This window comes from Pseudophryne corroboree, chromosome 4 (assembly GCF_028390025.1).
Source record: "Pseudophryne corroboree isolate aPseCor3 chromosome 4, aPseCor3.hap2, whole genome shotgun sequence".
NCBI classification, from domain to species: domain Eukaryota; kingdom Metazoa; phylum Chordata; class Amphibia; order Anura; family Myobatrachidae; genus Pseudophryne; species Pseudophryne corroboree.
This window is the reverse complement of record NC_086447.1, coordinates 35,562,652-35,577,065: the sequence shown is the minus strand read 5'-3', so window position 1 is coordinate 35,577,065 and position 14,414 is coordinate 35,562,652. Positions and strand designations below refer to the sequence as shown.

Here is a 14,414-nt window from a genome sequence, read left to right as displayed (position 1 = left end):
TCTCTCTCCAAGACTTTTTTAATAGACCCCTAAATCCTGTTACATACATCTAAGAAATATATACAGATAATGCACATAACTCACAAAGAAGACTGGAAAAGTTTTAATTCATGAACCCATTGGGGTAAATGTAATAGAGTGTAATAGGGCGAGAATGGCCCAAAGTCTTGCACCTCCGGCAACTGGAACCAGTTAGGAAATAAGTAGTGCATATGCAGATTAGCCACTATAATTGGAATAGTAGAAATAATAAAAAAAAAGAAACTGATATAACTGTATACCCCCTAAGGTTATGCTGCCAGCAGGAGAGCGAAGAACAGCGCTGAGGGGGCAGAGAGCGCTGGACCTCGCCGGACCTCGCCAGAGAGTAAGCTGCATTTTCATTTGTATCACAGTGATGCTAAGCAAAAAAATTCCACTGTTGTTATTTTTTTTACACATCCCTTTGTGTATCAGATGCATTTTCCTGTGAAAAATATGCAAAAATTACATGTGCACTACACTATTTTTGGAGATTAAAGTTGTTTTTTGTGTGTCAAAATGTATTGAAAAGTGTTTATTTATTGCAAATGTGCTTGAAAAGTTACTTATACTTGACTTCCAGCATTCTCATAACCAACTCAGCCCCCAAATCTCACCTCTCAGTTCTTTGAGAGTTTTAGAGCTGTTTTGTGTCTGACTTGCAATATCGGACTCCATTACATTGGCTGCAGGGGCGGAACTCTGGGAAGCAGTGGAGTCGGCTGCCACCGGGCTCCTGACCTCAAGGGGGCACATCTCCTCCATTGTCTCCAGCTGCCTGACCCTGAAGTTCATTCTCTTTGAGGAGCTTTCGTGCCAGTGACACAGAAGCTGCCTCCTAGTATATACAGAGAGCTGGCTGTGGCTACAACTAGGGGGAGCTCCAGAACGCAGCTCCTGCCAGACCCTTACAGATGAGCTGGCCGAGTGAAGATCTCTTTTCCTCCGTTGGGCTGATAGCAGCAGATAGGCACTGGCAGCCCTTGCCTCAAGCTGCACTGTGGGGGTGTGTGTAGTTGGAAAGGGGAGGGGTGCTGGGTGGTCTTTAATAAATGTTGGCAGCACTGTGTTTTATGTGTGCATGTTTAAGTGAGGTGTGTGTGTGTGTAAGTGAAGGAAGCATGTGTTTGTTTTTGTTTGTGCGTGTGCGTGTGCGTGTGTGTGTGTGTGTGTGTGTGTGTTTAAGTGAAAGAGGCATGTGTGAGTGTGTATGTGTGTATGTGTGAGAGAGGCATATGTATGTTTAAGTGAAAGAGGCATGTGTGTGTGTGTGTGTGTAAGTGAAAGAGGCATGTTTGTGAGTTTAAGTTAAGGAAGCGTGTGTGTGAATTTAAATGAAGGAGGCATGTGTGAGTTTAAGTGAAGGAAGCATGTGTAAGTAGGATGCGTGTGTGTGAGAGACGTGTGTAAGTGAGAGGTGTGTGTGTAAGTGAGGAGTGTGTGTGTTTAATCGAAGGAGGTGTGTGTGTTTATAATTATTATTATTATGATCCTTTATTTATATGGCGCTACACGGGATCCACAGCGCCCAGTAACAGAGTACATAGAGAAATAATCAAAACAAGAAAACAGCGACTTACAGTTTAAGACAATATAGGATAACTACAGGGGGGATGCAGTTTAAATACCGGCTGTTGTGATCCTGGCATTTTGGGGGCCGATGCCAGAATCCAGCCAGTGAGTGAAATATAGATGGTCGGAATCCTGACCTCCACAGATTATTCCCACTTGGTTGATGGGTCCACACAACCAATCAAGTGGGAATATAACCTGTGGTGACTGCTGGTATTACGGCAGACGGGCTGCCGCTGTCAGCATACTGACAGCTGGCATCCCATCTGTCAGCAAAACAAACTGAACCTACAGGGTATATAAACATATCTGCATCAGAAGAGGACAACACTGAAATAAGTTTTAGGGTGTCATAAAACCAAGAGATTTGGGTGGTCATTCCTAGTTGTTCGCTCTGTAAATTTCTTCGCATCGCAGAGATTTTCCGCTTAGTGCGCATGCATAATTTCCGCACTGCGACTGCGCCAAGTAAATTTGCTAAGAAGTTAGGTATTTTACTCACGGCATTACAAGGTATTTTCTTCGTTCTGGTGATCGGAGTGTGATTGACAGGAAGTGGGTGTTTCTGGGTGTGTGCGAAAAAACGCTACCGTTTCTGGGAAAAATGCGGGAGTGGCTGGAGAAACGGGGGAGTGTCTGGGCGAACGCTGGGTGTGTTTGTGACGTCAAACCAGGAATGACAAGCACTGAACTGATCGCAGATGCCGAGTAAGTCTGGAGCTACTCAGAAACTGCTAAGAACTGTCTATTCGCAATTCTGCTAATCTGTCGTTTGCAATTTTACTATGCTAAGATTCACTCCCAGTAGGCGGCGGCTTAGCATGTGCAAAGCTGCTAAAAGCAGCTTGCGAGCGAACAACTCGGAATGAGGGCCATGGTGCCTTCAAAGGGAGTATAAAATAGCAGATGGTTTAAGTAACAGAAATAAATGCACATAAGGGTCGTGAGAGCTTACGTTCTAAAGGGTAGAGGCAGACAGGCAGGGGTGACACATATGGGGTGGACAGTGATAGTGGAATAGAGGGTTGCGATGAGAGATATAAAAAAGAGAGAACCAGCACTGCCTGTAAAAATAGTAACAGGATGGTTTGTATGCAAATAAAAATAATTTATTATTTAAAACATTAAAAGGAAAAACATAATTACAAAATTAGAACCACAAGAAGTGAGATCACAGTCAGTAGGTAATAGAGGGGGGCATTCTGACCCATTCGCTCACTGCGTTTTAACGCAGCAGAGCAGACGGGTCCCTACTGCGCATGCACCAGTGCCGTAGTGCGCCGGCGCATGCCAAACGGCTGAAGGCCGTAGCAGGGATGAGATCGCCTCTGCCTGATTGACAGGCAGAGGCAATTGCTGGACGGGATGGGGCGGAATGGCGCATTTGGCCGCTGTTTCGTGGGTTTGGTCCATCCAACGCAGGCGTGGCCGGACCGAACGTGGGGCCGGCCGCAGCGGCTGCGTAATGTCACACGCAGCCGCTGCGGTCCGGGGAACGATGAGACGCTCCCGGCCAGCACGCTAGAGCTGCGGTGGCTGGGAGCTACTCTTGAAGTGCAAAGGCATCACCGCATTAGCACAGCTACAATGAACTCGGAATGACCCCCAGAGTCACTACATTTTCTGTAATAATCAGTCTGCTTGGCTAGGTCGGTCTTTGAAGATAAGCGATATTACTTTAATAGGCAGCAATTATCATGGATGTATAGCAATCCCTGTAGGATATCCTCCATTAAACAATGATGTGGGAGGCCAAGTGCTTGTCCTGGTAAATGGTGCTGCAGTAAAGTCCGTAAAGAATATAATTTTACTTTTCAAAATACACTCAACGTTACTTGAGTGTATAAGAATAGTTAATCAGGCGCAAAAGAACAAATACAACTACCTGCATAAACACGAAAAAAATATTTTTTCTTTTGTCAATACATGTAATATCTAGCTTCCAATCGCAGCTCCTATGAGACAACTGGATGTCAAAATACGGTAAATATATATATCTTTGGTAAGCTAGAAGCAAAGATAAGGGTCCTCATTCCGAGTGGTTCGCTCGGTAAATTTCATCGCATCGCAGCGATTTTCCGCTTAGTGCGCATGCGCAATGTTCGCACTGCGACTGCGCCAAGTAAATTTGCTATGAAGTTAGGTATTTTACTCACGGCTTTTTCTTCGTTCAGGCGATCGTAGTGTGATTGACAGGAAGTGGGTGTTTCTGGGCGGAAACTGGCCGTTTTATGGGTGTGTGTGAAAAAACGCTACCGTTTCTGGGAAAAACGCGGGATTGGCTGGAGAAACGGAGGAGTGTCTGGGCGAACGCTGGGTGTGTTTGTGACGTCAAACCTGGAACGACAAGCACTGAACTGATCGCAGATGCCGAGTAAGTCTGGAGCTACTCTGAAACTGCTAAGAGGTGTGTAATCGCAATTTTGAGAATCTTTCTTTCGCAATTTTAAGAAGCTAAGATTCACTCCCAGTAGGCGGCGGCTTAGCGTGTGAAATGCTGCTAAAAGCAGCTTGCGAGCGAACAACTCGGAATGAGGGCCAAGGAGCGCTGGTTAAAAATTAAATGAATAAATTTAATATCAGTTTACAAACACATATAGCATAATAAAAACTCAATTGAGTATCTACATAAGCTGACACTTCAATACGCTCAAAAATGTGCACATAGCTCTATTTAAAAGTTCAAAGACATTATGTCCATGCAATGGTAACAAGACCAATTGTAGACCACAGAAACAGATATCTGATGGTTTTGCCAGCCAAAACAATTAGTAATCCAGGTTTCCTCTTAACTGCCTTTAGGCTGTAATTGTGTCCTCCAGGTGCGCAAGTACTTAGTGAACATAAAATGGTTTCATGATAATTTAGATTAGAACTCTGTATCAGTTCAAGTATCCGTAAATATTGCAAAAGATGTCTAATACCGCTAAGTATCCATGCACTGCCAGCTTGAAAAATACTAGCAGTTTGGTGGAGAAATGTCTGTGACAGCCTGGTCTGGTAATTCCATCTTTTGCATTGTCTGTGTGGTCACACTTTACAGATACTTGAACTGATCCAGAGTTCTAATCTAAATTTTTGAGCATATTGAAGTGTCAGCTTATGTAGATACTCAACTGAGTTTTTATTATGCTATATGTGTTTGTAAACTGATATTACATTTATTAATTGAATTTTTAACCAGCGCTCCTTATCTTTGCTTCTAGCTTACCAAAGATAAGTCCGTAAAGAAAAAGTCACCAATAAAATACCATGGCTTGGATGAACAGGCAGAGGTGGCTTAGTGATGGCGCAGTGGATCCAAATGTTGATCAACGCGTTTCACTCTTACTATCCTCCAGCTTCCTCACATGCACCCCACGGGCGTTGGCACAGAAAAGAAGGAAAACCAGTAATGACAATGTTGGTATTATCTTCATCTTATCTCATGGTTTAACAAATGTTTAAAGGTGGGCATGAATAATTACATATGCCTGCATCCCCTGCGAAATCAGAGGATGTTGGTTCCAGCTCATTGGATCCAGTAGGAGTGCCCACTGCTCAGTAATGCCCCTGTCCTTAGTGGTTGGCCATCATGCAGTAGGTATGAGTGACAACAATAACCTCACTATCACTGACCCCAACTAAGAAGAAAGTGAGGGCTGCAGGCAGACATTTAGGGAAGCTCAGATATCTGACCCATCTCTAGAAAGTATGAGGCAACAAACTTCAAACGGGCTCTCAAGACCCACTTCTTTACCAAACCCAGCCAAATCTCATCCTAAACCTCTGTTCCACGCTCTCTATGTACCCCATCTGTCTCACCCCTGTCTGTCTACCCCTCCCCTTTAGAATGTAAGCTCTCACGAGCAGGGCCCTCTTCCCTCATGTGCTTACCCTTTTCTTACTTTAATAATCTTCAACTGCACCAAATCCAGCAGTCTTCTGCCACCTGATACTTATTCCAGTGTCATCTGCTGATGTAGCTATGTTTATTTACCCTGTACTTGTCCTATATTGTCGTCAACTGTAAGTTGCTGTTTTCTTGTTTGATTATTTGTATATGTACTCTGTAATTGGGCGCTGCGGAACCCTTGTGGCACCATATAAATAAAGGATAATAATAATAATAACAAGCAGGCAGCAGCCTATCTAAGATAAAGGCAGGGAATGTAACCTGGAGGGAAGGTTTAATGTAAAGGGTAGCAAGAAAGGTAGAAGGGGACAGACCAGACAGGGAACATGTGTGTCTCTAGGGAGCTTTCATGCATAAATGGTGTCAATCGCCCATGAATATCCTTTGAACAGTCACCCGGGATTTGTCCCTCCCTGGAATGTAAGATGATTCCAAGACCAACTGTAAATTCTGTGACTTGTGTTAGTGGCTTGGACGCTTCAGTTTAATCCAGGTCTGTGCCCATAGTTGAGTCCTTACAGCAAGTGACTGTGGACATAGTAGTTCCTGGGCTTTCCCTAGTTTATCAGGGAAGACATGCATCCTTCCCATGTCCTGAAGCTTGTGCTCTGTCCGCCATAATCATATCTGTTTTGAAGTCCTGTTAATAAATAATTCACTTTGCACTGCAGTGTTGGAGTGAACATCCATATCTGGATAATTGGTTCAAGAGATATTTCCATATAAGTGGTGTGAAGGAAAGAGAAGATCCAATGATGATATCTATGCATCAGAGTTCAGAAAAAGTAGACTTGTCATTGGTGAAAAGTGGAAACTCTATAGGGAGAGAAGATGATGAGTTCCATTTTGGAAAAGTTGAGATTGATTGCATTTTTGGAAATATTAAGAGGCAGGTAATGTGTCATTAACATAGTGAATGTGATGGTATTAGAGGACCAAAGAGAGGTGTAATATGAAAAGGGTAAAGGGACCATTAGTTATACTTTTGGTTCCACAATAAGTAGAGGGATGGTATTAGAGGCCAAAGAGAGGTGTAAAGTGAAAAGAGCATAGGGACCATGAGTTATACTTTTGAAGTCTTAATAAGTAGAGGAAGAGGAGATTAAAATGAGCTGAAGTAAAAGTAAAGAAGGAGCAGTTGGAGACATAGAAGGTGAACCAGTCTACAATGGTGCAATGATGGGCAATGGATTGAAGGGTGTACAGGAGAAAAATGTGGTACACAGTGTCAATACCACAAAGAGGTCTAGCAAGTAACCCTTATAAATGTCAGAAAGGAGAGTGCTTGTGACCCTATTAAGTGAGTAACCTCTGAGGATTAGAGGGGACTGAAGTCATACTGGAGTGTGCTCTGAAGGGTAGGAAGTTAGAAGCGGCTGATGAGACAATTATTGTTGAGCCACTTGGCTAATTTTAAGGCATAAAGGAAGAGAGAGATTGGGTGATAAAAAGCAAGACCTGATCTGCAGTAACAATAATCTTACTCAGTGCCAGATTAAGGTCCACTTGGGCCTGGAGCTGAAATTGATAAAGAGCCTATTATATGCCACTGCAGGGGGTGTGAGCAGTGACATGGGTTTATGACTAGGGATGTAGGGGTGTTACCAGTGCTGTGTGGGTGTGGTATGTACAGTGGGGTAGCCTGTGCCGTGGATTGTTTCTAGTTGCAGAGAGGGCATAGCTAGTGCCTACCTTCAACCACTACATAGTGGAGACATTAAAAATAGCGTGTTTTTGGGGGGGTGGGGGGTTGTGAATGAGTGTCGAAGTGGTAATTTTGAAGTGGGGGCTTAGAAAATTAAACGGAATTTTGTGTTCACCCCAGGGGCACGCTCTCCGCAAAGAGGTGTCTGGCCACCCAAAAGGGGGCATGCCCTTAAGGCACACCCTTTTTCATTGGTATAGGAGACGGGCCCAGTACTCATGGAGATGCTGTTCAGCCCCAAAGCTCTCCCCACAGCGTGAACAATGCCGTGATATGAAAACACACACACACACACACACACATTGGCCCTAATTCCGAGTTGTTCGCTCACTAGCTGCTTTTAGCAGCAGTGCAAACGCTATGCCGCCTCCCTCTGGGAGTGTATCTTAGCTTAGCAGAATTGCGAACAGAAGGATCGCAGCGCTGCTACAAAAAAAGATTGTGCAGTTTCTGTGCAGCTTCAGACCTACTCCTAGCTAGCGATCACTTCAGGCTGTTTAGTTCCTGTTTTGACGTCACAAACATGCCCTGCGTTCAGCCAGCCACGCCTACGTTTCCCCAGCCACTCCTGCGTTTTTCTCCGACACGCCTGCATTTTTACACATACTCCCCGGTAAGTTACCTCTCCCAGAAACACCCACTTCCTGTCAATCACTCTGCGGCCAGCAGTGCGACTGAAAAGCGTCGCTAGACCTTGTGTGAAACTGCATTGGCTTTTGTGAAAGTACGTCTTGCGTGCGCACTGCACCCCATACGCATGCGTAGAAGTGCCGTTTTTTTCCTAATCGCTGCGCTGAGAACGAAAACAGCTACGGATCAACTGGCAATGACCACCATTGTCCGCAATATGAAAACACACACACATACAGTATAGGCACGATATGACAAAACACACACATACAGTAGGCATCCACAGGGACCAAAGAAACTAACACATGGGCCCCCACAGAAAAATCATAAAATGCATAGACTACACATGAAAAATAAAACACGCGTGCCCCCACAGGAAAATAATAAAACACATAGGCTTTGATTAAAAAAACAAAACACAGGGACCCTCACATGAAAATAACAAAACGCATAGACTACGCATGAAAAAACCCAACAGATTGGCCACCACAGGAAAATAATACAACTCAAAAGCTATGCATTATAGAAAACCAACACAGTCCCTGATATGAAAAAAAAATACACACACATAGGCCCCACAATGAAAAACAGAAAGACCTCATATACCGGTATTCGTGGCCATTGCACTCATTGCCCAAGGTACATAAATAAATAAAATGTAATGCTGATTTTTGCAAAAGGTTGTGAGCTCTTGAGGCAACAATACACAAATGAAGTCCTAAACGTAGATGTTAAATACAGTAAAATGGTATAAGTGTCCCTGAAATGATCTGTACTCTGTGTCACGGAGGGCTAAATGTGAGTGCAAGCTCCCGAAGCGAGGAAGGAAAATAAAACGGAGTGCCCAGAGACTGCCATGTCAGATACAGACCATTTCCTGTTGTGGCTGCGATGCATCGTAGCTCACAACGTGCAGCATTAGATAGGGAGCCAGTGGTTGCAGTCGTACGCATGCTCCCGCTGCCCATTCATTCTAATGGGAGCTGGCTGCAATGTGTATGCATATGGCATGCCGCAATGTGTATGCATCGCAATCCCGCTACAGCATGTTGCTATTGGCAGCAAAGCTATAGTGGGACACATCTGTAATTTAGTGTATTCTGACACTATGCTGACAGTGACTACAGCTCAGGGATATAGAGTGCGAGGGACCACGAGGACCCTGGATACCGGGAAGTGGGCGAGTAATACACAAGAGAAAGCTGCGAGCAAGGCACAGGGAGGGGTGAGGTCACTGGTCACAGGAGTTCTCGAGTCGAGAGGGGTCACAGGGGGTGGTGAGTTGAGGGAGGGTTGAGGAGAGCACAAGAGGAGTAAGGAGGGCACTCGGTAGGATGAAGGGTGTCATAGGGTGGAGGTGGTCACAGAGAGGGTTGAGGTGGGCACAGTGAATGATGATTTCGGGGGGACATGGGGCGGGGAGTGAGGTGGGCACAGGGTATTGCGAGGGGACACAAGGAAGAGTGAGGTGGGCACAGGGTAGGATGAGGGGGATCATAGGGTGGGGGTGGTCACAAGGAGGGGTGAGGTGGGCACAGGGAATGGTGAGTTCAAGGGGACATGGGGAGGGGTGAGGTGGGCACAGGAAGGGAGGAGTGGGAGGTACAAGGAAGGGGTGAGGAGTGTCACAGGAAGGGTTATGTCCATCTGTCAGGTGACCCTGGAGGTCGATGGTTATCGCTGGGTACAATTAGAGATGAGCGGATTCGGTTTTACTCGGTTCTCAAAACCGAATCTTATTGGCCATCCAAAACACGTGACATCCGTGAGCCAATTAGATGCCGTTTTGAGAACTGAGTAAAACCGAGTAAAACCGAACCCGCTCATCTCTAGGCACAATATTGGGACCCCCCAGGATGAGGGGATACACCCTGATCCCCAGTAATGTACAGCAGCATCACACCACAGTACTACAGTACTACAGTATGTATAGGTCATTGGTGCGGCCCCATCTGGAATACTGTGTCCCGTTCTGGAGACCATATCTCCAGAAGGATATAAATACACTAGAGACTGTACAAAGAAGGGCAACTAAAATGGTGCATGTCCTACATCACAAAACTTACCCGGAAAGGCTAAAAGATCTTAACATGTATAGTATGAAGGAGAGAAGGGAAAGGGGAGACATGATAGAAACTTTCAAATATATCAAGGGTCTTAGCAAAGTTCAGGAGGGAAACGTTCTTCAAAGGAAGAGAAGTATTAGAACTCGAGGACATACACTGAGACTGGAGGTGGGGAGGTTCAGGGGAAATTTACGGAACACTTACTTCACAGAAAGGGTAGTGGATAAGTGGAATAGCCTCCCATCATAGGTGGTAGAGGCTTAGATTGTAGAGCAATTTAAACATGCTTGGGATAGGCATATGGATATCCCTACAAAGAATTAAGGTTCAAAAAGGTTTGAGATTACATAAAGGATTAAAATAAAAATGGGCAGACTAGATGGGCCAAGTGGTTCTTATCTGCCGGCAAATTCTATGTTTCTATGTTTCTATGGTGCAGCTCCGGCGGCAAGGGAGAGTCCAGTGGCCAGAACCCACACAGACACACGTACAGCCACATCCAGCAGCAGTAATGCTGGCCACTCAGCTCCTCGTCACATTGCAGCCTGAACGGCCAATCTGCAGCATTCTATCAGGTGAGCGCTGCTCCTAGCTACTGCCTCCCAGAAATGCCTGCTAGCTGGAGTGTGGAAACTACTGGATTGATCCATCCTGCATGGAGACAGCACCATAATTGTGATGTGGCACTGAACACACATTATGGAATGCAAATAACCGTCCTGGGGTGGAGGAGTGGGGTCGCTACCTGTGATTGGGAGGCGGGGCCTCAGACGGCCACAAGCAGGCTGCTGTAGCAAGAATGTATTTTTCCTGTCTACAGCAGCTCAGCAAACTCTATGGGCCTATTTTGATAGGGGGCCTGGAGCTGCAGCTCCATCCGCCCCATTGTTAAACTGGCCCTGATCTTACTTTGATAACTAAATAAATGTTGTGCAGGTGACACAAGTAACTATCTCTGTTGTTGTTTTCACAGGGACATGTACTGTACTATAGTAGTGATTAGCAAAATGAAATTTGGGAACCAAACTCTCTGGACAGAATTAATCCTGATTGGATTTCCACAGAATCTACAGCTTTGTGTTTTACTTTTTGTCTTTTTGTTACTAGCGTATACAATGACCCTTTTGGGTAACAGTTTTCTGACATTTGCGATTATCACCAGTCCTCAGTTGCACACTCCTATGTACTATTTTCTTTGCAATTTAGCATTTCTTGATTTGTGCTACTCATCGAGTTCTCTTCCAAAAGCGTTACTAGATGTATTTTCTAATGAAAGGAGAATCTCCATCACTGGGTGTCTGGTACAGATGAACACTGGTCTGTTTCTAGGAAGTACCGAGGGTATACTACTGGCAGTGATGGCGTATGACCGGTATATCGCCATTTGCTTTCCTCTGCATTATTCCATAAATATGAATTGGAGGACATGTAAAATTATTACAGTTATTATGTGGTCAGGGTGTTTAATTTCATCAACTATTTCCAGCTGCAAGCCTCCTGTGTTCTGTAGAGGAAACACATTGGACCATTTTGTCTGTGAGGTACTGGCCGTTCTAGATCTGGCGTGTGGTGATGTCACCTTTTCTAAAGCAGCTATATTTTTTCAAAGTTTAATTATACTGGTATCACCGTTAGTTTTCATTGTGGTCTCCTACATCTGTATCATTATATCTATATTAAAGATCCACTCAGCAGGTGGAAGATCTAAAGCGTTTTCAACATGTGCTTCCCACCTGACCGTGGTGTTTATGTTTTATGGAACCACTATGACCATCTACATGGGACAAAGCAAACGTTTGTCATCCAGCACTAAATATATTTCAATGATATATGGTGTTATGACACCGGTGTTAAATCCTTTGATCTACAGCCTGAGGAACAATGAGGTGAAAGAAGCTTTTAAAAAAATATTGACCAAGTATTCTGCAACACGGACAGTAGAATAAGTTCAACTACAGCGCTAATACTGTAGATATTGAATTCACTTAAGCTGGGTACACACTGGGCGACCTCCCCTGGTTAACAATCTGCTCGGCACTGATCCCCCAAGGGTCATCGTTGCGCTGTCACCCCCCCCCCCCTCTGCTGGGCATCTCAAAGCCAAGTTCCTGGCATCGGTATGGTGACACATACCCAACCCAGTTAAATAGGCTGATTTCTCCTGACATTGATTCCTTACTACAATATACAGGTGATGATGATTTGTTTTTCTCAGCCACAATAATCAATCAAATTTAAAAACAAAAAGTCGGTTTTGTGTGAATGGAAAACGGTCATCGCTGAAACTATTCCTCACAGAAGAGTGTTTTCTAAACACATCCCATTAGGGCATAGGCACTAACAGTAACACATTTTCACCATATAACAGTTGTCTATTTTCTGTTGTATCAACAATTAATCTATGCACCTAATATACTTATTTACTGTACCTTACACAATTATTCCCTATATTAACCTGCTTTTATAAACAAGTCTAAACCTTCTGCTCTAACTTACTTTACATAAGTAAAAATTCTTCTCTGGTATTATAAAAATGCTTTTGAGTCCAGCACAGTTCTCCGTGGTGGAAGTAAGTAGGACAGGCCATTGTTGGTGCACTTCTGTTACTTAAAAACCCTGAAATTTGTCATAGCACATCCAAGCGATTTGACGGCAATGGTTTGGATATGGTCTAAAATCTTTATGAGATGTTTTGCTGGATCTTTGAAACTGTTACCCTGTTACCTATGCTGGCTTAAAAAGTCCCTAGTCAGGTAAGTCTTCCTGAAGAACTGCTATGGGTACAAGGGCTATTGGGTCCTTAGGAGACTTAAAATAAGTTTTGTAAACTTTCTCTGCCCCTGTATCCTGAGGTTCCTGTAGTTATATTTGTATTTATAATAGTGTTAACTGTATAGATATAAGTATATCAGTCTTTTTCCTTTCTACTGTTTGACAAACTTTATAGTTTGTCAGCTTCTAGGCTTACAGTCTATTCTTGTTATCTCTTAGTAGATAATGTAGTCCCTTCTAGCTAATTGCGATAATGTGTATTATGAGTTTAATGTTGAATCATTTTAAATAGATTCTCTCTCTTAGGCACAGATGTATTAAGCCTGGAGAAGTGATAAGTGGATGGTGATACGCATCGGCCAATCAGCTCCTAACTGTCATTTTTCAAACCCAGCCTGTAACTTGACAGTTATGAGCTGATGGGCTGGTGCATTATCACTTGCCTCTTTATCACTTCTCCAGGCTTACTACTGTACATCTGCCCAAAAGTGCCAGTCAATCAGCTCCTAATTGCCATGTTACAGGCCGTGTTTGAAAAATGACAGGTATGAGCTGATTGTTTGTTACTTTATCTCTCTGTACATTATCACTCTCCAAGGTTTAATAAATGTCCCTACAGATCATCACAGACAAGTAGCTCTTACTTGGGTATAGTGAAGTCTAGGCGGTGTGTGAGGCTGTAATAAGTCTAGAATATCTCTGATGCCTTCAGATTCTACACTGCTCCACAATGGGTTCCTTTAGGCTGTCCCTTGGTTACAGTATTCATATGTTGCTCCAATCCCCTCACTCTGCTATTCCCCGTACTGAAGTCAGTTCCCGGGTCCACCTCTGCTGTCTGAAAGGAGTGGCTAGTTTAGGTTTGTCATAGAGGTGGATGGGATAGCATCTTACTGTTTTCAGTACTTCCCATCACAGCATAGCTCTGTTCTCCAGGATAGTTGCCTCCTCTCTGCATAACCAACTGCCCCTCGCTTCCATCTGTCAATGGACTTACCCCCTGGCATTGCTGATGCACTGTACTCCTGATCTCAGACCAGAGAAAAAAAGGCTCTTTTTGGGGGGCACTCTTACAAAAGCTAAATACTGTACATCTGAAGAAGTAAATAAAATATCACCTTTCTTAGATATGGTTTAAACATGAGTAAGGAGTCAAGCCCTGTTGATAACTTCATATTAATCTACACATACAGTATAATAAGGGATGTGTCTGTACACAGAATTATTTGTTTTGTTTTGAGAAATATACTTCTAGGGATTTTTTATGAACTATGGAGACATAAAAAAATCTGAAATGTTGTCTTGTTCATTCCAGCATTATACAAAAATGTATGGATGAATTGGATAGCTTAGTGACCTAGAAAGAAACTGAGGTATGAATGATCTTGAAGTGACATCATGGAGAGGAGCAATAAAGGAAAATCCAGACACGTGACACTCGGTGCATGCAGTCTCATCATGCAGTGCAGTGACTATCTGTATATATATATATATATATATATATACATACACACACATATATATATACACATATATATACACACATACTACACACATACTACAGACACACACACACACATACAGGGGCGGATTGGCCATAGGGCTCACCAGGAAGATTCCTGGTAGGCCAACATATTTGTGGTGCCTGATTTGTGTGTTGTCATGTGGCCCCACCCCCCACATGACAGGCTGCCCACGTACACTACATTGTCCCCATTCATTCTGTTATTCCATCTCTGCAGTATAGCAACTC

At 43.8% G+C, this 14,414-nt stretch overlaps 1 protein-coding gene across 1 annotated transcript; it reads left to right on the top strand.

Moving 5' to 3' along the window:
- Window positions 1-11,004: 11,004 nt before the first annotated feature.
- LOC134910776 (olfactory receptor 2K2-like) lies at window positions 11,005-11,835 on the top strand. The gene has a single exon (XM_063919159.1). It carries the CDS (start codon window positions 11,005-11,007, stop codon window positions 11,833-11,835), a length of 831 nt encoding a protein of 276 aa, XP_063775229.1.
- Window positions 11,836-14,414: the final 2,579 nt, after the last annotated feature.

What these genes read in the sequence shown, in the direction of transcription:
- LOC134910776 (XM_063919159.1), top strand. Translation starts at nt 11,005, where the DNA reads ATGACCCTTTTGGGTAACAGTTTTCTGACATTTGCGATTATCACCAGT.